General features: G+C 40.1%; 1 protein-coding gene across 1 annotated transcript; it reads right to left on the bottom strand.

Annotated features, from left to right (window-relative positions):
- On the bottom strand, positions 1–26,084 carry MCEE (methylmalonyl-CoA epimerase). Its single transcript, XM_019945956.3, has 3 exons — positions 25,982–26,084; positions 17,026–17,363; positions 1–437 (listed from the first exon to the last, which is right to left on the bottom strand). The coding sequence occupies exons 1-3, from the start codon at positions 26,019–26,021 to the stop codon at positions 285–287; spliced, it is 531 nt and encodes a 176-aa protein (XP_019801515.1). The 5' UTR covers positions 26,022–26,084; the 3' UTR covers positions 1–284.
- Between the last annotated feature and the right edge of the window lie 383 nt (positions 26,085–26,467).

The raw sequence follows: 26,467 nt of genomic DNA, 5'->3' as shown, positions 1-26,467 counted from the left end.
CCCGTTTTAGAACAGGAATAATTTATTTCTATGAATATGATTTTAATAATGTTCCATAAGTACTTAGTAATCAAAGTTTTCTCCAAATCAGGAAAAAAACCAAAGTAATTAGCAAATATTTTATGTGTGTGTATATATATATATACACACATATAATTTTTAAAAATCTCTTTCTGTGATTAGATTTAACTTTTAAGTGATGGAAGCAGTGAAGAACTCAATGCCAAAGCACATTTTGATAAGGCTTTTTCAGGGCAATTAATTTAATTTCTTGAGAATAGAAGTCACACTTGCTCCAGTTCCACAAGGACTCCACCACAGTCTTTAGGATGGAGAAAAATCACTGGTTTTCCGTGTGCTCCTATTTTGGCCTCTTCACTTAGAATACGAATCTTCTTGTCTTTCAAATCCATCACAGCTGCATTTATATTATCCACCTTGAGAAAAGGAAATAAATAAGAACACATTTGAGATCATAAAAATACCAAATTATAATTCCGTAAGGCTTAGAAGAAACTGCGAGCTCTCTGCCTTTGGGCAGAACCATTCTTAAACCAGCACAGAAATAAGCTTAATACTTCTAGAGAAGGAGAAGTTGCTAAATTTTCCTAGGTAAGCAAGCACAATGCTTAAGAACTTTCACCATTAGTAAACATTTCTTACAACCTAAATAATGTATGCTACACTTCATAGCATGTTCGTCTAGCAGTATTGTTGACGATACTGCATAAATTGTTTTTCCTAAGAGCCTTGGGTTCTTCATTTATAAGAGGGACATGAGGCCTGCCATATAAATGGCCAAGAGATTAAAATAACAGATAAGAAGCTTTGAGCACAGTTTATAGAAGGTACTCAGCAAATATGAGTGCTTCCCTGATCTCCAAACCTCTCACCTGACAAACTGTCTGGTTATTACTTTTGAGATTAGAACTTCATATACATGAAAATCACTATTAAACTGTCACCAAAATGTTTTTCTCCATTCTAAAAAAATGCAAACATTTATAATTTTGCAAGTCTTTTCTAAAACATTTCTATTTTCTTCATCCTTATTAGCAGTCTAGGAAAGGAGCAAATCTGTTTCTAAATACCTGATGGAAGAGTAATTCTCCTCTGTCTTGGAAAATCATCCTCCTAGACTTGGAGCCCAGTAAGTAGATAGAAAGGGATAGTAAGAATCCCTGTATTCCTAGCCAGTCATACATCACCCTGGAGTTTAATGATCTAATAGCATTACAAACAATAATAAAAAAAAATCCAGAGAGAATAACACCCATGTACCCAAATATAGATTTAACAAATGTTCATATTTATACAATCTTACTTTCAAAGAGCCCAGGATTACATACTGGATTCTAAAACTGGTCAAACCACTGATAAGGATACTAAATGTTACTATAAATAAACTATAATTTCTTCAGAGTACATTCTACTTGTACATTCCTGACAATGTTTCTTTTTAAACCTGATAGCTATTTCAAAGTCATGCCCAGACTATGATGGTCATTTCATGCTATTTTGAAATAGCTGGTCTAGTCTCATCTTTCTCAGAACAGTAGGATTCCTGATAGCTTCCCTTTTTGTATCTGCATATAATGAATTTCATTCTACTGAATTTGACTTCTTTTTCCATTTTCCCAAAGTTAGTCTAAATTCAGTCTTTCCATTTAAAGATAATTTAAAAATTATACAGTACATGAAAATTTAAACATACAGGTAGAGCTAAGAACCCCTTGACTACCACTAATAATACTTCCCGCTCCAGAGGTAACTACTGTCCTCAGTTTGATGTATGCTCTTCCAAATCTTAAAATATATTTATAATCCTTACATATGTATGAAGTAGTGAAGAATCTAGTTTTGTCTACGAGGGATCTGGCCTTGACTTCTGGGAGATAATTTTTGTAACCTTGATAGGAGTGTCTTTGCCCTTGACTTGTGGGAGATAACCTATATAACCTGATAGGAGAGTCTCTGTTTAGGGTAGAAGCTGACCAATCTGGATCTTAAAGTAGAGCTGGCCATCATAGTCTTAGGGTAGGGGCTGGCCATGCCAGAAACCATGTGATTTAAGGTAGGAGCTATGGGTCACACGGTATCAGCTGATCTGGAGACTGAGTTGAACCATGTGGGCAATCAATCTATCGACCATACCTAAGTAGTAAAGCCCCAAGAAAAATTCAACATTTCGGTTTGTGTGAGCTTCCCTGGTTGGCAATAGTCAAGGCATACTGTCACACATCAATGCCAGAACGGTCACGTGTCCTGAGGAGAATGGGAGCTTTGCACTTAGAGCCCTCCCAGACGCTGCCCTCTGTGTTTCTTCCTTTGGCTGTTTTGGTCTGTATCATTTCTCTGTAATCAACCATAAGAATGAGCGTAATAGCTTTTGGGGAGCTCTGTGAGCATTTCTAGGGCGTTATTGAGCATGAGGGTGGTTTTGGAAAACCCTAAATTTGCAGATGATACCGAGTAAGGGTGGTCTTCTGGAGGACCATGTGTCCTCTAAACTTCATAGCTGGCTCTGAACTTTGCAGTCTGGCTAACTAATATGTATATCAATTAAAGTTTATATATATACACACACACACATACACACATACATTGTGTGTGTGTGCATGTGTGTACAGGGGTACATGATGCTTTCTGTATGCATTATTTGTATTTGCTTTTTTATGTAATATATCTTAGCAATTTTTTCATGGTAGTACATATAGGTCAACAACTTTTAACCTACTACATAGTGTCCTAACTAATTACTTTATAGAAATACGAAAGGTGACCTAATCATTCCCCTACTAATAAACATTTAGGTTATAAGAAGGGAAATCTGGACTCTTCTTAATGGTTAGACGATAATTTGTCCTTCTCTAGTGTTGCCTATTGAACAAGAGAGTTTGGTGACAGTTCATGGACAAGATTCCACTGGCATTTGAAGGCATATGCATGTAGCAGGGACTGGTGAAGATAGATAAAAATATGTTAAAGCAATATTAAAAGATATGGAAGACAGATTCAGATATTCTAGCAAAACTGAGCTAAAGAAAGAGAGACCAGATGGAGTGACAACAGCAATATTTGAATAGATAACTGATAATTTTCCATAACTGAAGAAAGACTTGAGTCCTCAAATTAAAAATGCACCTGAGAATAAAGCAGGATAAATAAAGACAAACCAATACCTATACATATAATAGAGAAACTGAATAACATCAGTGATACAGAGAATATCTGAAGAGCTCTCAGGGAAAAACAACAACTCCCTACAATTGAACTGAACAAATTCTTACTAGTAGGAACAGAGACCAGAAGATACGGGAGCGATGTCAAAGTACTGAGGTAAAATTATGTCAATCTAGAATTTTAAACTAGCTAAGTTATCATTCAAGACCCCTGCTTACACACACACACACACACACACACACACACACACACAACTAAATGACAACAAAAAGGCTCAAAGGAGATATACCAACCAGCAGCAATTGTGTGCCCATTATTGGGATTTTAATTCAAACATACTATAAAAAGTTATAGAAGAACAAATTTGAGTACCTACCAGGTATTTCATGATATTAGAGGATTACGATTAATTTTGTTTTAGGTGCCATTATGAATTTGTATAAATGCAATAAACACATACACACAACTAAAATATTTATGGATGAAATTACATAACGTCTAGAAATGTCTTCACATTACCATAAGAAAAGGGAAGTGTGATAATGTGATGGAGGGAGTATATATGGAATAAGATTATCCATGAATTGATAACTGTTGAAATTGGGTTTAGGTACATGAGAGTTCATTATATTACCGTCATTTTTTGTGTTTGAAGTTTTCTGTAAGTTAAAAGAATTAAGGCTAACTACTAAACAAATCAAACTAGAATTTGTAATCTCTAAAATAGCAGAGGAAGAAAGAATTAAAAAAAAAGTTTCTCAATTCAATAGAAGGCAAAAAGGAGAAAAGAAATAAAAACCATAAAAAGTTAAAAAGTTCAAGTACATTAGTAGTTATTATAAATGGAGACAGGTTAAATTTATGAATTATAAAATGAGATTATACAAATATAAAAATTTTTAAATATATTTGTTGATTGAGAGAGATATACTTAAACAACAAAAAAAATTTAGCTATATGCTCCTTTTTAGAATATGTCTTCTAGGAATAGACCTAAAGAAAACCACACACACACGAAAAGAGTAAAGGGATGGATAAAAGATATACCAGGTAAATATTAACCAGAAGAAAGTTGATATAGCAACACTAATATCAGATAAAACAGAACTTAAAATGAAACATACTAACAGAAGTAAAAACATATACAACCTAAAAACAATCGACCAAGATGATAAAACAATCTTGAATCTTCATGTACCTAACAGTATTGCCTTGAAAAATAAAAAACAAACTAAGCATGCATACCTCTCAGTATCTGACACATCAAGCAGATAAAGGTTATTAAGGATAAAGACAAGTTGTAATAGTTCTTTGAATATTCTGGATATGTCCTTTATCAGATATATGATTTGCAAATATTCTCCCCCATTCTACGAGTTGTCGTTACACAAAGGTTTTTAATTTTGATGAAGCCGAACTTATCAACCTTCTTGTTTATCATGAGCTTTTGGTGTCATATCTAAGAAACCATTGCCTAATCCAAGGTCATGAAAATGTACACCTATGTTTTTTTCTGAGTTTTATAGTTTTAGCTCTTACGTTTAGGTCTTTGATCCATTTTTGGTTAATTTTTATATGGTATTATATAACTTCGGGGGATTTTTTTTGAAATGCTGTCTTAACCCAGTTTTGAGGCCCTGGTAGAGGCTGGTCAGTTCTCATTCTGAAGCAACTGATTAAGCCCGCATGCCAATCACCTCCGTTATCAGGCTCTCATATCCTGGGGCCAGTATGTGCCCACCTTAGTTGCTGCAGAGACAGGTACCAGACAACTGGGTACAGTCCCTATGCCCCAGAGCCCACAGAATTACTCAAATTAGCTAATCTACAGGGAGCCCATGAAACCTAGCTAAACCCCCTCCACTTGTCCCACTCAGCTACCTTCTACAGCTCCAGTTGCTGTTACCCTGTCCCCAGTACAACCCCACGTGCCCTACCTGGCAGCCTTCTCTCTTTTGGAGCTGTAACAAAGAGTTCTGCCTTTCACCTATCCAAGTGTCACTGTGTTGTGTCCAGCTATAAAAAGAATCTTCATATGGTGTGAGGTAAGGGTTCCAATACATTCTTTTGCATGTGGATATCCAGTTGTCCCAATGCCATTTGTTGAAAAGACTATTCTTCCCCCACTGGAGGGTGTTGGTACGCTCACTGCAAATCAAGTATGAGGGTTTATGTCTGACTCTTAATTCTAGAGTAATCCATTGATCTCTGTTTCTATCCTTATGCTGGTACCACACCATTTTGATTACCTTTGATGGTAGTAAGTTTTAAAGTCAATAAGTGTGAATCCTCCAACTTTGTTTTTCTCTTTCAAGATTGCTTTGGCTATTTGGGATCCCTTGATTTCCATGTGAATTCTACAAGTAGTTTGTCCGTTTCTGCAAAGATGCCAGCTGAGAATCTGAGAGCAACTGCACTGAAACCGTAGATTAATTTAGGGAATATTGACGTCTTAACAATACTCAGTCATCTGATCCACAAACACAGAATATCTTTCCATTTATTCAGGCCTTCTTTAATTTCTTTCAACAAGGTTTCATAGTCTTCAGAGTGCAATTTTGACAGTTCTCTTGTTAAATTTATTCCTTAGTATTTTGTTCTTTTTGATGCTATTGTAAATGAAATTGCTTTAATTTCATTTTCAGATGTGTCTTGTTTTATTAATCCAGATACATAATATTTGCATTTTAATTACTGTTTAATCCAATGAAACTTAATGTAATACTCATATAGTTAAATTGAAGTCTATCATCTTACTTTTTTTCTGTCTCATTAATACTTTGTTCCTCCTCTCCTGACCTCTTGTTTAAACATGTATTTTCGTAGTGTTTGATTTTATCTCCTTAATTATATTTTAGTTATCTCTTAATTTTCTTATTGATTGCTCTAGAGTTTACAATGTATATTTTGATCTTATCTGAGTCTACCATTGCATGTATAATATATGAAACTTACAATAGTATACTTGCATTTGCCCAACTCCCATCCTTTATACTACTGTCATAAATTTTACTTCTATGTTATAAACCCTACAATGCATTTAAAAATTTTCAATTGTCAGTTGTCTCATACATAATTTAAGGTAATAAAAAAGTTATTATTTTAACCTACATATTTACCATTTCTGGTGCCCCTCATTTCTTCTAAAGATCTGAGTTTTTACCTAGTATCATTTCCCTTCATCCTGAAGAACTTCTTTGGTATTTCTTGTAGCACAGGTCTGCTGGGCATAATCTTCTCATTTTTGTTTAATTAAAAATGTTTTCAGTTCACTTTCATTTTTAAAGGATATTTTCATCAAGGTTAGAATTCTAGGGTGACAGGGGGTTATGTTATTTTTTAAAAGAGTATTTTTTTTTTTTTTGGCCACGCCACGTGGCTTGCAGGATCTTAGTTCCCCGACCAGGGATCGAACCCATGCCCTTGGCAGTGAAAGCACAGAATCCTTACCACTGGACCGCCAGGGAAGTCCCAAAGACTATTTTTTTCGAGCAGTTTTAAGTTCACAGCAGAATTGAGAAGTAGAGAGTTCCCACACAGTCCCTGCCCCAAGAGCATGCACAGCCTCCATCATCATCAGCATCCCCCACCAGATGGTACATTTGCTACAACTGATGAACCTACACTGACACAGCATTATCACCCAAAGTGCACAGTCTACCTTAGGGATCACTATTGGTGTTGTACATTCTACGGGTTTGGACAAATGTATAATGACACGTATCCATTATTTTGGTATCATACAGAGTACTTTCACGGCCCTCAAAATCCTCTCTGCTCTGCCTAGTCATCATTTCTCCCCACCCTCACAACCCCTGATCTTTTCACTGTCTCCATAGTTTTGCCTTTTCCAGAATGCCATATAGTTGGAATCATACAATATACAGTCTTTACAGATTGGCTTTTTTCACTCAGTAATATATGCATTTAAGATCCCTCCATGTCCTTTCATGGCTTGATAGCTCATCTCTCTTTAGTGCTAAGAATATTCCACTGTCTGGATGTACCAGCTTAGTTATCCACTCACCTACTGAAGGATCAGAGCAGCCCAAAGTCTAGGACTAATTTTCCTCACAACTAATGCAAAGCTCTTCTGAATACTCTACCCAATGTCTCATGAATTACAAGGTCTCTCCACTATGGTTGGTAAGAACATGGCTTTTTCAACCTCTGTGTAAGGATTGTCCCCTCTAATCCTTTCAAGGAGTTCTATTCCCAGCTTCAGGCCGCATCCTCACACGCATGCACTGTTCACTATTCAGATGAAGAGCTGAGAGGCATTGCTGACCTCTGGAGAATACTCTCCATGAAGCTCTCTCCTTTCCAGTCCTTTATACGGCAAACTCAGACCACCACGGCCTCCCCATCCTTTCTGCTCCCACCTCCTCAACGCAGGGAGACTGCTGAACTTCGCTTGGATCCTCCCTTCCTGCACTGCAGCCTGGAAACACTCTCTCCAGCCAGTAAGCTGGGCAATTGTAGGGTTACCTTGGTTGTTTTCTTTCTCTGAGAAATCAATGTGTTGTGCTGCCGGATGTCCAATGCCAAAAATTGTTATTTCATATATTTTGTCTAAATTTTTTTCTTTGAGGCTAAAGGATAAATCTGGTCTCTGTTACACCATCTTGGCTGGATTTATTGACAGAATTCTAAATTGGCAGTTTCTTTTCAGTACCTAAAAAATGTCACTACATATTGTGTCATTTCATAACTTCTGTTGTCTTGTTTTTCTCTGACTGCTTTTAAGATTTTCTTTTTATCTTTGCTTTTCAGCATGACTGTGGGGCGCTCAGGTGGTGTCATTTGTATTTGCCCTGCTTTGGGTTGCTGGGCTTGAATCTGTGGGTTGATGTCTTACCTCTGATTGGTAATGTCCTTGTCGACTATTTCTTCAATGATTGCTTCTGTTCTATTTTCTCTCTTCTCTCTTTCTGGGGCTCCAAGTATACTCTGCTAAAACTTTTGACCATGTTCTACCTCTCTCTTATGCTCTATTCTGTTTTTTTGTTCCTTCTGTATTTTTTCCTCTTGATTTTAGACTCTGGCTTCTGGAACCTGAGGACAAATATCTATGGTTTTAAGCCACCAAGTTTGTGGTAACTTATTACGGCAGCCCTAGGAAATTAATACAATCACTACATATCCGTACGGAAATTGAACAGTTAAGTAAAGGGATGGCACATGGTAGGAGCCAAGTTTCTCCCTATTGGAATGAGGGGTTATAGACAAGCAAGGGAGAAGGCTAGAGTGGTCCATGTGGTAATGGGTTAAGGTCAGAGACATCAGTATGAACTCATGAGTTCATAAGCATGTCAAACAGACATCTTATGAGTTATGGTTGAATACAGGCATGCTTACAGATATATGCATATATACAGCATACACACACATAGGTCATTGCTCTGTTAGCTGAGAAGGCCTAGAAGCAATGACACCCCAGTAGCAACAAGCACATCTTGAGCCCAGATCTTGGTTTCTAATACCATTCTCTAGTGAAAGAAGCCAGGGCTTCTTGGGGAGATGGCCAGTTCAAGATTAGCAGAGGGAACACAGATGATGTGTCTGGAGCATCTTGCAGTGCCAGAAAATAAGGAAGCATGGGAGGAAAAATAAAAAAGATAGGGTATGTCAAAGGGACACAGGAGTCAACCAAAATGCCCTACTGGCAAAGCTGGAACAATTTGAGCAACAAAATAAAGTAGTATTGGATTATAGTCTAAAGTATAAAATAAATGTGTATAACTCATTACTAATATAAAATAAATGACTGAATAAATAAGTGATTGAAGAATAAATGACTGAATAAATAAATGGGGGAAAACAGAGAAATCTTCCATACAGAAAAATTCCAAATAATTTACGGAATGCTCAAGGAGCATAACTGTCCATTCCTTCAGTGTTGGCTTCACACTGTGACTTCCTCCTAAAGATTATAATACGGAGAAAAAGAAAAAAAATCGTATCTTTACAGTGGAGAAACATGATGACACTTCTTCAGCTGGGAGCTCGAGGCCGACATCAGCAGTGATAAGTCATGTGGACAGTATGTACCCCTGACATGATGTAATGCGAATGGCGCTTTACCTTTGTGGTCTTCCTCCCCAAAATCAATAACCCTAGTGTAATCATGAGAAAAACATCAGACAAATCTCAACTGAGGGACATTCTATAAAAAAAACCAACCAGTAATCCTCAAACATATCTAGGCCATCCAGAACAAGTAATGTCTGAGAAAACGTCACAGGCACGAGGAGCCTAAAAAGACATGATAACTAAACGTAATGTGGTACCTGGATGGGATCCTGGAACAGAAAAAGGACACTGGAGGACACTGGGTAAAACTAAGGAAATCTGAATGAAGTATACATTTTAGTTAATAATAATGTATCGATTTGACTCATTAATTGTGACAAATGTACTGCACTAGTAAGATGTTAATAATATTTTTTTATAAAAGAACCTAAAGAGATTAACAACATTTGTAATAAGTGGACCTTGTTTGGGTCCTGATTAGAACACATCAACTATAAGGACATTCGTGAATCAATCTAGTAAATGTGATTTATAACTGTGTATATAATGGTGACAAAAGATGTATTTTTGTCAATTTTGATCAATATGATAACGTCATTGTGGTTATTTATTTTTTAGAGACACAAACTACATAAAGGTAAAATGACCTGTGAATTACTTTTAAACAGTTCAACAAAGGAAGAAACGATAAAGTGTGACAAGATCTTGAAAACTGTTGAATCTGGGTGATGGGAATATGGGAGTTCACTACCTTTTTTTCTACTTCTTGTATGTTTGAAATTTTTCACAATAGAATCATGACTGTTTTCACAGTGCCCTTTTGATAACTTCTACTCTACATATGATCATGGATATTTTCATTATAGAACATTCTACTCAATTATAAATATCCACATTTCTGATATTGCATCTTATAATTTTTTTTTTATAATTTTTATTTTTTTTTTGGCTGCACTGGGTCTTTGTTGCTGCGCGTGGGCTTTCTCTAGTTACGGCGAACAGGGGCTACTCTTCTTTGCAGTGCGCGGGCTTCTCATTGTGGTGGCTTCTTTTGTTGTGGAGCATGAGCTCTAGGCACGCACAGGCTTCAATAGTTGCAGCACGCGGGCGCAGTAGTTGCGGCTCGTGGGCTCTAGAGCACAGGCTCAGTAGTTGTGGTGCATGGGCTTAATTGCTCTGTGGCATGTGGGATCTTCCCGGACCAGGGATCGAACCCATGTCCCCTGCATTGTCAGGCAATTCTTAACCACTGCGCCACCAGGGAAGTCCCCTGATATTGCATCTTAATTTTTAGTATACTGCTTCTTCAGTATCCCTTAGTCCAAGAAATACTTCTAAGATTTAATAACTTAGATTTGGGGGAAAAATGCCTAATTGACATTGTATTAGCATTTATTTCTATTTCTGTTACTATTTCTATCATTGACTTTGATTTTAAAGATCTTGTATCATGTCCATCCTTCTGTTTAGAGTAGTGCCATAAAATTAACAATTTTCTAAGAGTGCTCCTAATGTGCTGTTTGGCAATAATAAAAAGAATGAAATAAAAACGTTTTAATTTTTCTGAATTGAAAGTAGATGCATTATCTACTCTAAGGGTATAAAGAATGCTTAGAAAAAATGCGAAGTAATTTGATTTGGGAAATTAAGTCTGTCCCCCTAAGTAATAAAAATAACATAGTCAATAATAACCCATCTAAAAAAATCTGCTTTTATAGTCCTTTGTACAATTACAACTGTGTATCATATAGCTCTGTAAGACCTTAAAGGTCATTGGCGAATATCTGGGCTATTCATTTCAACTTCTTATCAGTTTTGGGGGGGTATGGTAGGGTGGGGACAGGCAGCGGGGGTACTGTATCTGTGTCTGGGAATTTATTTTGATTTTCTCCTGTAATTTGGAAATTAAGAGTGACAGTACTCTACATAAAAAAATGTTTGGATTCTCACAATCAGAATTCAGAAACTTCAGGTAAATCTTATGCTCTCTTTGGTCCTCAGCTGCCTCATCTGAAAATGGCAATGCAATCTTGTTTGTTGAAAGACACGAAGTTGGACTAAATAACATCTTTTTAAAAACCTTAAGGTATGTAATTCACAGTGACCAAAATTTATGAACAAGAATAATGTGCTACTTTTAATGGTGCATATTTTGATTAATCTTAAAAATATAGGCTTTTTATTTTATATAAAATTATAATAGTGCTTATTGATACCAATAATGAATGAATTTAATCTTCAAACTGATATAAATCCATGGAAGTTAAAATTAAAAGTCTGAATAAAACATTTCTGTTTCAACTGTCTTTTCCCAAAAAACAAATAACTAAGTGAACTATGCAAACCTAACACTGTTCTCACTTTGTATCGTGTTCAGAAGGTTCCTGTGTAGTCTTGGGAATTATTTCAGAAGGGCACACACTAGCTTCCATACTTGCTATGTGGTCTGGTGGTGGCTATATGGAAAGTTTCCCAAATGCTGCTCTGAAATTTTCACCAGTTGATAATAAAACATTAAAAAAACTAAATATCTTAATTGACAGAACTCTTTTATTCCAAGAGGATTTCTCCATTTTCTTCTCTGTTTTTTCTTGGTAATAAAATGCCCTTTCTTTTCCAAAATGATGTTAGCAAGAGACAGAATTTTTAAAATTTTTCCTTATTGAATAACAGAGAAAGTTAAAAAACCTAATCAAACTGCCCACTTCTTTTGTTCTCTGGAAACGTTATCATTCTACAAAAGCCCCACGTCTGGGAACCCGTGATACACAGATCACTTGTAGAGCTTAGCAATTCCCTAGGGTTTACTGTAAAGCCGAAATGAGAATGGAGTTTTTCAAAAAGTAGAATTTTCTCTCTTCTTCATTGGAGAACAGACATTTCCCAGCACGCAGGAAATAAGTTACCTTGCTAATCTCTCACCTTAAAGTTTTTTTCTTTCATAATCTAACATCCTTTGTGTATTTGTACCACCATCTCCGACACTGGGGAGCTATACCCGCTCACCTGATACACCTCCCCCGTAACCAGTCCTTACCCTGTTGCTGCCCCTCCCTCAGCAACGTTCGCTTCACCCCACGTGTCCTCCCCCTACCCCATCTGGTTGCTTCCTCACCCCACCTAAGCTCCCATTCGCTGGGCCTGGCCCCCTGCATCAGGGCCTCCCACCCCACTCCCCGTACTCAAGTCCTCGCCACCTTGCTTGGGTCCCCCCCTCCTGCACAGAGTGGCCCCAACGTGTGTACACCTTCCTCACCCTGTTCAGGCCCTGACTGCCCATAGCGGCCACCCCATCCACAAGCCTGCTTGGCTTCACCTCGCCGTGAGTCATCGTCTCCCCCGGCATTGACACACTCCACACACAGCTCAGGCCCCGCCTCCCCACGCCAGGTGCCCCCTGCACGTGCATGCACACGCGCACACGTTCTGCTCAGGCTCTCACACTCTATGCTCCCAACATGCTTGGGACCCCACTCCCTGCATCGGGCTGGCCCCCAGCACTGCTGCCCTTCTCACTCTGACACCCCAAACCTGGCAGCATCCTCTGCTCAGACTCGGACACCCTGAGCTGGAAGCTCCCTACGCGTGGGTACCCTACTCGGCCTCCAGCTTTCCCACAGCAGGCAGCTCTGCTCACGGGGGTCCCTCAACCCACGTGGCCCCGCACCCCGCTCTGGGCTCCCCCGCTCTCCCCAGCAGCGTGCACTAGTGTTTGGCTCTGCTCTACCTAAAGTCTCCAGGATGGCACGAAGGGAGGGGAAGAAGGGGAAGGGGCCACGACTGTTTTTAATAGTATTTATTTTCCCTTTTGTTTTGGCAACTAGAAGGAAATAGTTGACAGAACGAGTGGGTACACTAATCTTACCTTGAGTTTTCTCTTGATTCATTTTCCTCTTTGTTCTAACTTGCACTGTTACTTAGGTTTATCCTTTGGTATCTCATAGGCTGTGTTTTGGCCAGTCACCTCTAATCCTCTGTGGGAAGTGCAGGGCACACATAAAAACGTGAAGCAGCGGGCAATCCTGAGAGGACCGGGACTTTTTTGTGTAGCTACACATCCCGGCACCTAATGCAGTGAAAGTCACAGTGACTCTGAAAATGCTTAACGACCAGGAACATAACAGACAAAGACAGCAACCAAACAGAACAGAAGGCACCTCATCCAGGGTCCTGGAGGACCCCCGCTGTGCTGAGTAGTAAGCCTTCAGTTGCTGAATTGTGTGTGTGTGGCAGGGGGAGATGTCTGAGGGGTCTCAGAGAAGGGTCCTTCTGGAAGGAGGATGTTACTCAGAAGGTTTAGAGCAGCAGCTATTTACCAACCAGCACGGAAGCACTTAAATATTTTTACAACAGTACTAATTTGTTGAATAAGTAAATATTTTCAGTGGCCTTTAAGGTTTTCACTGTGACATACCTTGCTGTCTAAGTTATTTAGCGAAAGCAGGGGTAGTTCTATTCGATACCAGAAACTTCTCCTCAGGGAGAGGCCTGCGAAAGGTCAGAAGCACACATGCACGTCAGCACAGCTGTGCCAGACAACTGAGGCTGCTCGGTGCGCACGTCAGCAAGAAAGGGACGGAACAAGATGACCTCCAAACTTCCTCTAGGGAAAGCCAAACACACGTGTATTTATCACCTTCCACCTTTCAAGTATCCCTCTCTTGAGTCTCCGTCTATTCACAAAGGCTAGACAGGTTGCCTCCTCTTGCAGAGGGAATGGTCCTGGTTCCCACTTCTGGCTGTTTGAAAATAAAATCGTTCTAGACCTTCTAGAAGTTTCACACACATTCCTTCTGTTTAGAACACATCACTACATGGATGGCTGTAGCACTTGTAAGACGCGGCCATAGCCTCTCAGCTTCTCCTCTCCCCCTGCATCTGGTCAGCCTCGAGGACTTGTTTATGACCAACAGACAGCGGAAGTGCTGCTGTGGGACTTCCAAGGCCAGGACGGAAATGCCACACAGTCCCACCTGGCCTTCTTGGACATTCACTCTGGCCGGTAAGGAGTCAGCAAGGCCACTGCCTGGTAAGAAGTCCGACTGTCCTGAGAAGCGCCCTCAGCTTGTGGAGCTGCAGGGATCACACACATGTGCTCTGCTGGGAGGCCCAGCTGCACACCCGGCGCCCAGCCAGCAGCAGCCACCAGCACGTGAGTGGGACACCCGGCCCGGCGGAGCCTCACTTCCATGTTTGACCACAGCCGCAGGACAGACCCCAAGCAAGAACTGCCCAGCAGAACCCTCCCCCAAACTTCCAACCCACAAAATCCCCAGCAAGATACAATAGTTGTCATCACACCCTGAAGTGTAGGGATAATGTATTATGTGGCCACAGAAACTGGAATGACCAAAGAAATATTTTCTGACGAGTTCTATCACCTTCGTACTTCCAGTGGAAGACAATTTCAGACCTCAGTTGTATTAGCAGGAGAGACTAGGTTACACTATGGTAAAATAATTAACTCTGAAATCTCTGCAGGTTCATTCAACAAAAATGTTTTTCCTGTTCAAGGATCGGTGAGGAATTCTGCTCTCTCTGGTGAGTTAGGGAACCAAGCCCCTGCGTGTGGTAACAACTTCATTTCACAGGTTTCCACAGCAGGTGACAATGATTCTCAAATGACTCCACCTTAAAGCATATCTTCATTCAGAAAAAAGTGTCATGCTATCCCTGCAATACCACTTTTAAAAATTACCAACTAGCATAAACCGGTGGCCTCCAGTACCCACTTTCCATTTCCTCCTTTTAATTACACCAGGCCCCAGGTTTTAGCAAGGCATGTAAGTGCCTGAATACAGACGACACTTGAGGTCGAGTGTGCCATGTGACCAAACCAACGACAGGAACAGGAGTGATATGTTTGGTTTCGAGATCACCCCCTGAAGATACCTGCCCTGTATTCTCTCTCTGCCTTTGGTGAGGCCTGGAGCTACCCTGTAAGTCGTATGTTACTGACAGCAGCCATCAGCCTGGGACAGCTCATCTTAGACTGAGAATAGAAAAATAAAATCTACCCAGTCAAGACATTTTATTTTTTACAGAGAGCAGAGACTAATGATGGGGTGTGTGGCATACTAATGCAGCAGCTAACTAACCACTCTGCACAACTCCTCCTATCACCTACCTTCATTTTATACTGACAAACATTTTCATTGCCCCCTTTTAATCTGGACTTTTGAATTCACTTTTACATTACTCAACTTCCACTATTTTTTACTTAACTGAACTTCTAACTCACAGTGGCTTCCTTTGAAGGCCTGGGTTCTCTGATGTAGAACACAGACAGTACAGTGTGGGAGAGAGATGAGTGCATGCAAGGGCTGAGGATCCTGCTTCTCATCCTGGGGAGACTTAGACAAGCCCTCAAGTCCACCGAAACAAAGACTTGCAGCCAAAATTAACCTCCTAAAAAAGGGATAAAGGTTAAATATTAGGCCTTGTTTAGCTCCTTTGTCTACTACCTTATGGCTTCCCCACCTGAAATTTTAAACTCAGCTAATCCAATGAAGGCAATCTGGCGCCATGGCTAACAGTGCAGATCCTGGAATCAGAACAAAGCTGGGTTTGAACCCCACCTTTGCCATGTCCTACATATGTGACTGCAGGCAAGTTAACTATTCTAACTACTCACCTGTCAAATGGGGTTAATATAGCCCTCAAGGGTAGCTACGAGGATTAAATAAGGCACGTCTAGTATTTCGTATCCTGCCAGAGGACACAATGCTGGTAGTTATGATAACCCGATGCCTTTCTATGTGCTTTCCTTCTGCCTAGAATACCTTCCTCCCCTTGTCCACCTGGGGATTCCTTCACATTCATTGTAACTCATGCCCTGCGATACCTTACCACCTCCTTGGTCTGCCAGGAGTAATCAATCTTTCCTTCACTGCACAACTAAGAAGACACGTTAATTCTGCTTATCCCAGTGCACTGTAAGCAGCTGCCCCTCCTGACCGTGGGCACGGCCATGCCTTTCTTACTCACTGCTGAATCCAAGCCCTCAGTGGAGTACACGTGGTAGGTTCTCAAATATATTTGCAATGTAAACTGAATAAATCCTTGGGTTCATGCTGGAACCAAACCCCGCCTCTCTCCTGGATTGGGAATGAGGCCTAACTATGAATTATGTCATTCCTTCTATCAAGAGACTTGTCCTACCAAAATAATTTAAATTGAAGCATAATTGGTAATGCTGATATTCCAAAAGCAGTTATCTGAACATGAACATCTACAGATAAAGGCTCTCTAATGAGAATGTTCTTGTCTAACACTTCATGGTTTTTTTCAGGAATTGTTAGCAGATGCAACTGAGAAGATCTGAGAAATCACAGTCAGTAATTGAAAATGTATTGCCTTTGTAATAAGGAACAAGTTATTAGAATTTTAAAGATAGAAAATAATTATAATAATAGGCATGTATATGGAAATTCTTACTTTATAAAGTCTTGTCGCTTGTTTCTTCTAATTGCCTTGTGACAGCGAAAGCAGTGTGTTCCTATTGCATGGAAGGTCGTACGTGGTCAATAAATACTACAGCAAAGACGCAAATCTGTTTTGGCCAACTTCAGTGGCCTTTGTATAGTTGAACCCAGACTTCAATAAAACATACTTTCATTATTATTTGTAGTTTTCTAGAGGGAAAGAGAATATATCTATAGATCCATCCTTGAAGAGAACCAATTTTACCATTTCCCTGAAAGAACTTCATGGAAGTTTCTGATGACGGCGGCAATATGTAGCCTTCAAAAGTAAAAGACATTTTAAAAGAGATATTTACAATGCCAAGGATTAAACTAATTAAAATACCTCAATGCAGATGTGATGCATTCCTCCAGCCTTGTTTTTCTGCAGAAAACCTGCAATTGGGCTGTCATTTCCCAGCGGATGAAGCAGCTCCATCTTGGTATTTCCCAGGTTGACAAAAACAACGGATACTCCATGCTCAGGAAGAGGGACCGTCTCACCCACCTGGGCCCCGAGAACATTCTTATAAAATGCCTTGGCCTTTTCCAAGTCTGGCACTGCTACTGCGACATGATTGAGTCGACCGAGGTTCCATACAGGATCAGCCGCTTGATGCGACGACAGGGACATGGCAAAAGTTCTTACTGTTGGAACTGGAGTTTGAAGTCTGGGAAAAAGCCCTGAAAAATGGAGCAGGCATTGAGATCCTTCTTCTGAGAATTGATGCCCTTCTAAAATTAATTTTTGAAAAAACAAAATATAATCATATATGTAAAAATTATTTACATATCTTTTCTTTTTAATTAGTGAAATTAAATCAGAGTACATAAATGAAAAAACTTATGTCAGAATTACTCACTCTGCTCTGAAATAACTGTCTGGAATTAAAAAGCTAATTCTGAGCTTTCTAAATTCAGGACAAAGGATGACATTTTTCATAATAACTTATATTTACCAATAACACTTAAAGGATAGCTGCATATCATTAAGGATTATTTGCTATTCTCTGCATTTTATAAAGGGTAAGTTTGAATGTGATGGTGAAACGACATACATTTAATGATGATAGCAAGCAATTTTCTTCTCTACCTACAACCAATTTTTTGTCTTACGTTCTGCAGTAAGTTCATTGAAGTTAGAACCATAAATACCTTTTTTATGTTTTTATTTTTTTTTTGCGGTACGCGGGCCTCTCACTGTTGTGGTCTCTCCCGTTGGGGAGCACAGGCTCCGGACGCGCAGGCTCAGCGGCCATGGCTCACGGGCCCAGCTGCTCCGCGGCATGTGGGATCTTCCCGGACCAGGGCACGAACCCGTGTCCCCTGCATCGGCAGGCGGACTCTCAACCACTGCGCCACCAGGGAAGCCCTATAAATACCTTTTAATGTGTACTTTATTTGGATGATTACCAACTAAGGAAAATATCTCATTATTGGGGGAAAAACAAGCAAAGATCAAGAGGGTACTTAAACTTATGAGAGTTTCCTCTGAGCGATTTTTTAAATTGTTCTTATAATTTTGAAGGATTAGAAGCAGAACTGCTTCTAATGTGAAGAAACCTTTCACTTGGAAACTGAAGCAGCCTGCAATGTGTTGTCCCCATGTACTACTATTTCTTCAGTCCCCAAAATACTGGACTTTAAGAGCCAGGTTCTCCCCAGAATGAAAACTATATACATGTACGAGGTCTAAATATAATCCTGCAAAACTACATCACTTAATAAAAAAGTATGAAACAGCAAATTGAAGAATACGTATTTTAAACAAAGGGTTATTAGCTCTTAATGAAATAACACTTTAAATAGTACCTAGTATTACAGAGCTTCAGCTAACATAAAATTAATTCCCCTTTACTAAAATTTTTGATAACAGGGAAATTAAAGTGGCACCATTTGATCTGATTTAAGACCATATACCTTGTCGGGAAGGCAGTCTCCTCAGCCGCAGGAGGATGGGCCTCGGGCCTGGAATGCTTCCTCACCAAGAGATAAAGAGCCCACAGCCTGAGTGGCTCTTATCACCTTGTGGGGATTCTCCCTCTTTCAGAATCAATAAATGCTCCTTTGTCTCTGCTTAGAGCATGACTGTCACAAGGCCAACTCCATTGTCACACCTGTCCTCCACAGGGAGGGGACAGGGTTCCTTGGACTGTGGCAAAGGGGAGCGTGTACAGGCAAATTGTCCTGCTCTGGCCACTGGGAGAGGCCTGCTGGCTGCGGGGGGGCTGACACCCAATACTAAGGTCATCCAGCTCTGTCTCTTCTCTACGCACTGTCCCACCTGGTCTTGTGTTCTCCTTGGTGACTCCAGTTCTTTGGACTCATTGTGTCATCATGAAATTCAAGTGTACTCCAAACCAGTACACACATACATAAATGTACCATTGAAATCAAATTTTATAAAAAGAATACCTAATCCTTACTAGATGTGATGTGCTCTAATATTTTCTGTTCTATTGTATTTTATTTTAGCTTTTTAAAAAATACTGGTACTACCCACTATATATCTACCTTGCTGGTTTGTTGTGAAAATTAGATATTTGATGTAAAAAATATACTACTACAGTGCAAGACATTTGTAACAGGTGTACAGTAAATTCAGCCATTCTTATTGTTAATGACACACAGGGACTGTTTGCTGGTTGAGTGGCATGCAGGGTTCTGTGGAGACCAAGAAACCATTTGAAGGGCATGGTGGCAGTGAATTTTAAAAATGCTAACAACCAACAAAACCATCAGTCAGACTGCTCTTCCCTTCCTTCCTTGCATCTCTGTGTGTAATTTGCAATGGAAGTTCAATACAGAACATATCTGTAGTAAAAAAAAAACTGGAGATACAGTCAACAAGCTGTAGAGTAATACATACGCTAGTGTTGTTTGCTCTGTGAAACTTTAAGAGTATATCGAACAGTGAGTCTGGGTATTTCTGAATTCTCCTTACCAGTGATAACTTTACAAGAGATGGGGCAGCGGGAGGTTCTCTGGCAGGCATTCTATTGCCAGCAATGGAACATATGGCAATTGTCAAGGAGTAAATTACAATACGTCCAAGTGAAGGTGAAGCTTTATATCCTATGCCAGTTCGCTTTCGGAACATTCCAAAAACTCTGGCACTGAAAAGGAAGCTCAAGCAACTCATGCTATTAGAAGCCTCACTACAGTCTTTCTCCATAACTTCCTTATCATTTGGAAATGAGAGGAGGGAACAGTTTACAAGAATGACTGATACTTTTTCCTTTTAACAGAACACAAAATCTTCTTTGTATGTTAGGAAAATAGAAAGATAATAACATCTTTATATAATGTAAAAATCAAGATTTTATGCCCATATTTTAGTTGATCTTACTTCTAGAAGTGTAAACTAGTTTGTGAAAGGAAACATCACTTTATTGGTTTTATTTGGTCCCTAAAGCATATATTCTAGGAATAGGACAAAATAAATATGGTGATACTGGTGAGAATTCAATAATTCCACTTCTTTAAAATGAAGGGTAGGGGACTTCGCTGGTGGCACAGTGGTTAAGAATCTGCCTGCCAATGCAGGGGACACAGGTTTGAGCCCTGGTCCGGGAAGACCCCACATGCCGTAGAGCAACTAAGCCACAACTACTGAGCCTGTGCTCTAGAGCCCGCGAACCACAACTGCTGAAGCCCGCAGGCTTAGAGCCCGTGCTCCATAACAAGAGAAGCCACTGCGATGAGAAGCCCGCGCACCGCAACTGGAGAAAGCCCGCACACACCAACGAAGACCCAACACAGCCAAAAATAAATAAATAAAATAAATTATAAAATGAAGGGTAAAGGATATAAAAATGGCCAAAAAGCACATAAGATATTCAACATCATTTGCCATTAGTGAAAAGCAAATCAAAACGACAATTAGATATTATTTTACACCCACAAAAAAAAGTGTTAGTGAGGAGTCTATGAGTGAAATGTGAAATCCTACAGACCAAGTAAATTGGGGTAAGAAACAGAATAAAGGGGTTACAGTGATATAGATCCTTACAGATACTTTAAAAATTGTGTTGCTGAAGAATTTGTTGTGAACTGAACTTTAAAAATATTAGTTTCTCCTTTGACTTTTGCCAACTTTTAAAAGATATTTTTATTTCAGATTGCACCCCAACTATAGGAATCCACAGCTTTTTAGTTTTAGGTTTCTCTTAGGAAGTACAATAGAACTACATTACTTTGAACTCCATAATGTGTAATTCGTGACTATTCCGAAAAGGATTACTTCCCATAAATAAACTACAATGTATACATAGGTGTGAATAAAGGTATGAGATACTTAAAAACAGGAGTGTTAAAAAAAACAAACAACAGGATTGTAAAGATGAACAACTGACTTTCACTCACGTCAGGAATCTGATGTACAAGAAATGGATATGTTACCAAATCTGGATGTAGATTAACTCTAATTTCAACTTTCTTTCAATATTGTTTCTTGCTAAATACTTTTAGTGCCTTGACTTAAAAATAACATTGCATTCCTTTCCATTCAGATTGTTTTTATTTCAGACCAGGCTTTCTCGACATCGACTCCAAGTAAGAAAAGGTTTAGCTGCAAGGGTCTATACTCAAACACATTAAGGGTACTTACTGTTTAAAGAAATTATGTGTTAAATTTGTACATAAAGTGTCATAGAATGTGAATAATCATTTGTAATGAGGTTTTCTTAACATAAATATTGAGATATTATATTGAGATATAATTTATATACTATAAAGTTTACCCAATTGAAGTGTCCAATTCTGTTTTTTGTATATTTGCAAAGTTGTACAGACTTCACATAATCTAATTTTAGAACATGTAATAAGTGGGTTTTTTTAATGAATTTATTTATTTATTTATCGCTGCGTGGGGTCTTCCTTGCTACACGTGGGCTTCTCTAGTTGCAGCGGGTGGGGGGTGCGCGGGCTTCTCATGACGGTGGCTTCTCTTGTCGCGGAGCATGGGCTCTAGGCGCACGGGCTTCAGTTGCTGTGGCTCACGGACTCTAGAGCACAGGTTCAGTAGTTGTGGCGCACGGGCTTACCTGCTCCGCGGCATGTGGGATCTTCCCGGACCAGGGCTCAAACCCATGTCCCCTACGTCGGCAGGCGGATTCTTAACCACTGCGCCACCAGGGAGGCCCCTGTAATAAGTTTTTAAGTTTGAATTTTTGCACATCTGGTTTGAGGAGACAGACATACTTCGAAAGTCATTCATCACAAGTGCCTTCAAGTTAGTTTGGTAAGAAACCCATTCATTTTCAGCATTCAACCGGAGGCACCATACACGTATTTTCATCCTGTTTAAAACTATGATTAGGAATAATTTTTTACTCATTGCAGTTACTAAATAGACAACAGTTCTGTTACCCCACTTCCATATGACTCCATCATAGATCTATCCTCACAGTCATGTAACTTGGCCACTCTTGTCTTTAACAGGTTCAGTTTACATTTTCAAAACTAACTTTTTTCACAAAGCCAATCCTTTGCAAGCCAAACTGGAACGAATTGTGTGTGTTTAACCTGATTTCTTTTTCTGAGCTTCTCCTGTTTTTCTGCTAGTTTCATGTTCCTTAAAAGTGGGGTCATAACATAAAATTACCATTTGACCCAGCAACCCACCTCTGGATATATACCCAAAAGAACTGAAAGCAGGAATTTGAAGAGATATTTATATACCCATTTCCTAAGTGCATATTCACAAAAGCCAAAAGGTGGAAATAACCCGTATCCATCAACAGATGAAAAGATAACTAAAATATGGTCTACGCATACAATGGAATATTAGTCAACCTTAAAAAGGAATGAAGTTCTGACATATAACACAACATGGGTGAACCTTGAAAACATTAAGCTAAGGGAAACAAGCCAGTCACAAAAGGATACACATTGTATATAAATTGTATACACATTCCACCTATAACAGGCACCTAGGGTAGTCACACTCTGAGAGAGAAAGTAGAATAGTGGTTACCAGGGGCTAGGGTTTGGGATAATGGGAGAGTTATTGTTGAATGGGTACAGAGAGGTTCAACTTGGAATGATGAAAAAGTTCTGGAGATGATGATGGTTGCACAATATGAAGGTACTTAATGCCACTGACCTGTATACCTAAATATGGTTAAAACTGTAAATTTTAAGTTAGATATATTCAACCACAATGAAATAAAAAGTGGAGTCATCTAAGGTTCAAGCCTCTAAAATAGGATAGATCAAAGCCAGCCTTTGGAATACACTATTTTCATTTTGCTTTTCCTTTATGCAAAGATGTGCATAAAAGTTACAAAAGAAACATGCATCTTTATTAGTATTCAGTTCTTGCAATAAATATATGACTTGGAAGTTATATTCCCTTCCCCTTAATTTCCCCCCAACAACTACTGAATAAAAGTATTTCTAAAAATACACATGTAAAAATGCCTCTTCTCTAATATTCAAATTATTATTTATATGTTCACCTTCAGGTTTTGTGTGTAAGTATAAGAGGTAGCACGCTTTATGGTTAAGAATGTGGGCTCTTGTGCTAGACTGCTCTGGTTCAGATCTTGACGCTACCATTGGTGTGTACCTTGGGCTAGTTACTTACCCTCTCTGTGCCTCTGTTTCTCATATAGGAAGACAATACCTACCTCATAATATTGTCATGAGACTAAAACGAATATTACATACAAAAGGTTTAGAAAAGTGCCCGGCACAAAGTACATTATAAGTTCCAAGGATTATCATTACTGTCACTTTTAAAAAGGTTACATCAATAACTTGCTTATAAAAGTAAGCATCCCTGACTTCTAATGCATTTTATGTTTTTAAAGGAAAAAGTTGATTGTGCACCTACCCTATACACAGTACTGCTCTTACGTTCAAACTCTTATTTAATAACTAAAGAATTGTTTGTATTTGGAGAATGTTTTGGCACACATAGTGCTCCTGTAGTCACTGTTTCATTTCATCAATCCATAACTTACTACTTTTTATGACAAGGAGATTACTCTTCTTTCACTCTTGAAAATCTACTCGTGTGGGCTCTGATTTTAGAACATTGTTGACAGTATTTCAATATTTAGTGACTACTGACATCCTCATGGAATAATGCTGCTGGAAGCTATTATAAGCATAGTATTCTTTTCACTTTTTGATACAGGAATACTGATTTACAATTTTTCCAAGTTGAAATCAGTTGCTTTAGTAACCCTCTAATTCGCCCACACTGCTCATGACTGTTGTTTCATCTTGGAAACTCTTTTTAATATCTTATAGAACCTATTACCCCCAATGCAGATATGGCCCAGTCTCTAGGCATTCTCCATGCTGCTGGGATCTTTCATCGGTGTAGGACAGATCCCATGGCATAACACCTCGCTGATCTGACCTCTCCCAATAAAGACGCACAGGTTAATTTTGTCATTACTTTTACGCAACAATGCTACCACACAATCTTGCCTATACAAACTGTGATCACAAATTCTGAAGCAGGAGTGTATCATGGGGTGGCCCAGCTCTGCCTATTAGTCTCAATGGCCATAAATTAGAGAGAATAGTAAAAGTTCAGTGAGTACTTCAGATTTTTCCCACTTAGAGAAAAAAAATAGACCTGATTAATTTCCTTGCAGGTCACACTGAGTGGCAAAGCTGGGCCTTAAGCCTAGGTCTGTCTGACAACAAAGTTGATGTTGTGCAACCATGATATTTAATTTTCTCATCCCTCTGACATTCTTTACCATTCTTTGGTTCTCAGTTTTTAATATCTTCAGTGTATGTTCTATGAGCAATGTCTATTTTCTAAGAGACAGCTTTCTAAGAGATGAGATGACTGCTTTATGAGTTCTTTTGAAAAGGGCTATTGCAACGGTATGTGAGCTCAGATGATGCCTTGTATTTTACCAAGGAGAGGAAAGAGGGGCCAGGAGGGCATGTTATTATCAAACCTTGAGTATCACCTATTAAGTAGAGATTAATTTTTAATAAGTTGTGCTCAGCCTATTGTTATATTTTTTCCTGTATACATATCACCTCTTTAAACGGATCCACAGCTGAGACAGCTACAACTATTACGGCACATTTTGCGTGGTTCTCATCACTTAGTCCTGGTGACTTGCAATGATAGATGCATAAGACATTTTGTGCCTGGTAAGAAAGACTAAAGAGATTGATAAAGAACATGTTCCGTTTGAGACGGGACTTCGAAAGACGACTTGAACTGTCAGTTTGAATAGGGGGAACATACAGCTCTTTCTAGGAGAGAAACCTAACATTATTGAAAGTTCATCCCCTTAAACACCTTCTTAAGGTGCTCGGCTGAAGGATTTGTCACGGACGTTCAGGAGTAACTCAGAGACGTCACCACTTGGCACTTCTTTCCTAACAGGGAATTTCAGATTAAGGGAAATAGTTGCCCCTCTGATGAAGGATGAAGAAAAGAAAAAGAGAAAGAGGAGAAAGTAGATTGACTGGGGTGACAGAAAACTTGAGGCTACTTTTTTGTTTGTTTGTTTTGGTTTGGTTTGGTTTTTGGTTTTTTGCGGTACGCGGGTCTCTCACTGTTGTGGCCTATCCCGTTGCGGAGCACAGGCTCCGGACGCGCAGGCTCAGTGGCCATGGCTCACGGGCCCAGCCGCTCCGCAGCATGCGGGATCTTCCTGGGCCGGGGCACGAACCCGTGTCCCCTGCATCCCCTGCATCGGCAGGCGGACTCTCAACCACTGCGCCACCAGGGAAGCCTGAGGCTACTTTTTTTAATGGTGGTGTAGAAAACTCAAGGAACCTTCCAATCAGTCTACTGCTTTCTTCCCTGATTTTATACAAAATAAGGAATATCTTAGGCCATGTGGGAAAAAACGCTCCTTCCGTATTCTTTACACAACTGACCTTCCAGAGTTCTCAGCAGGATGCTGGCCGAGCCCAGAGTTCAGCCTGCGTTTTCACAAGGCTTGTCCTTCCTCTGGTTTCTCCCCCGTCTCTCACGGGGTGCGGTAAACACAACCTCACTGTCCCTCTGCCATTTACTGCATTTACTTCTGGTCCAGCCTTGCTGCCCCTTAGCCGGGTGCCCTCGCCTCCGCGGTCACTCAGAGAAGTGGTGACTGTGACACGCAAACACACAAGGAAAACCCCACGCTAACCCAGTCGTGCCTGGAAGGCTGGCTCTCTCTGTCTAAAGGTGCTGACAGCGGCCAAGGAACGCATCTCGAGGGCAGAGCGCAGCAGACCCAGGAGCGCTGGCCACGGAGCGGCCTCCTCTGGCCCTGGCGTCCCGTCCCGCACACCCCACCCTCGGACAGCCCCGAGCGCGGAGTATTCACCTACGGCGCTCGAAATCACCGCCTTCAGCACACGCGCCATCTTGGAAAGCGTTAGCTAATTCCTGACGTACACATGCGTCGGAAGGGTGAAAGCGCGGCGGGGGGCGGGACAAGAGCCCGAAGGGGCGGGGCAGACAACACTACGGGGCGGGGCGAGATCCTGGGGGCGGGGCAGACGAGGCTAGGGGACGTGACAAGTGGTGCTGCGTTCCCGTGGGTGTTGGGAGCGGGTCCTCTCTTTTACTACACAACGTATTGAAGTCACCGAGTGCATCTAAAGCAGAAACTTAAAAGGAGGACGCGACACCTCCTCTGGGCCCCTCAGAAATATAAAACAAAAAGTTTGGAGAAAGTTCATCGAGCTGACCAATGGCGATTTTCGGTTTCCTGCCCCGCCCCCTTCGGCCGCCCCCCGCACCCATTGGTGAAAGTTCTCGGGCTGCCATTGGCTGTGGCTGGGGGTGGATCCGGAACCTGTTTGCCGCG

Source organism: Tursiops truncatus, chromosome 2 (assembly GCF_011762595.2).
Source record: "Tursiops truncatus isolate mTurTru1 chromosome 2, mTurTru1.mat.Y, whole genome shotgun sequence".
Lineage (NCBI taxonomy): Eukaryota > Metazoa > Chordata > Mammalia > Artiodactyla > Delphinidae > Tursiops > Tursiops truncatus.
Note: the sequence above shows the minus strand (reverse complement) of the source record. Positions and strands in the feature narration are given on the sequence as shown.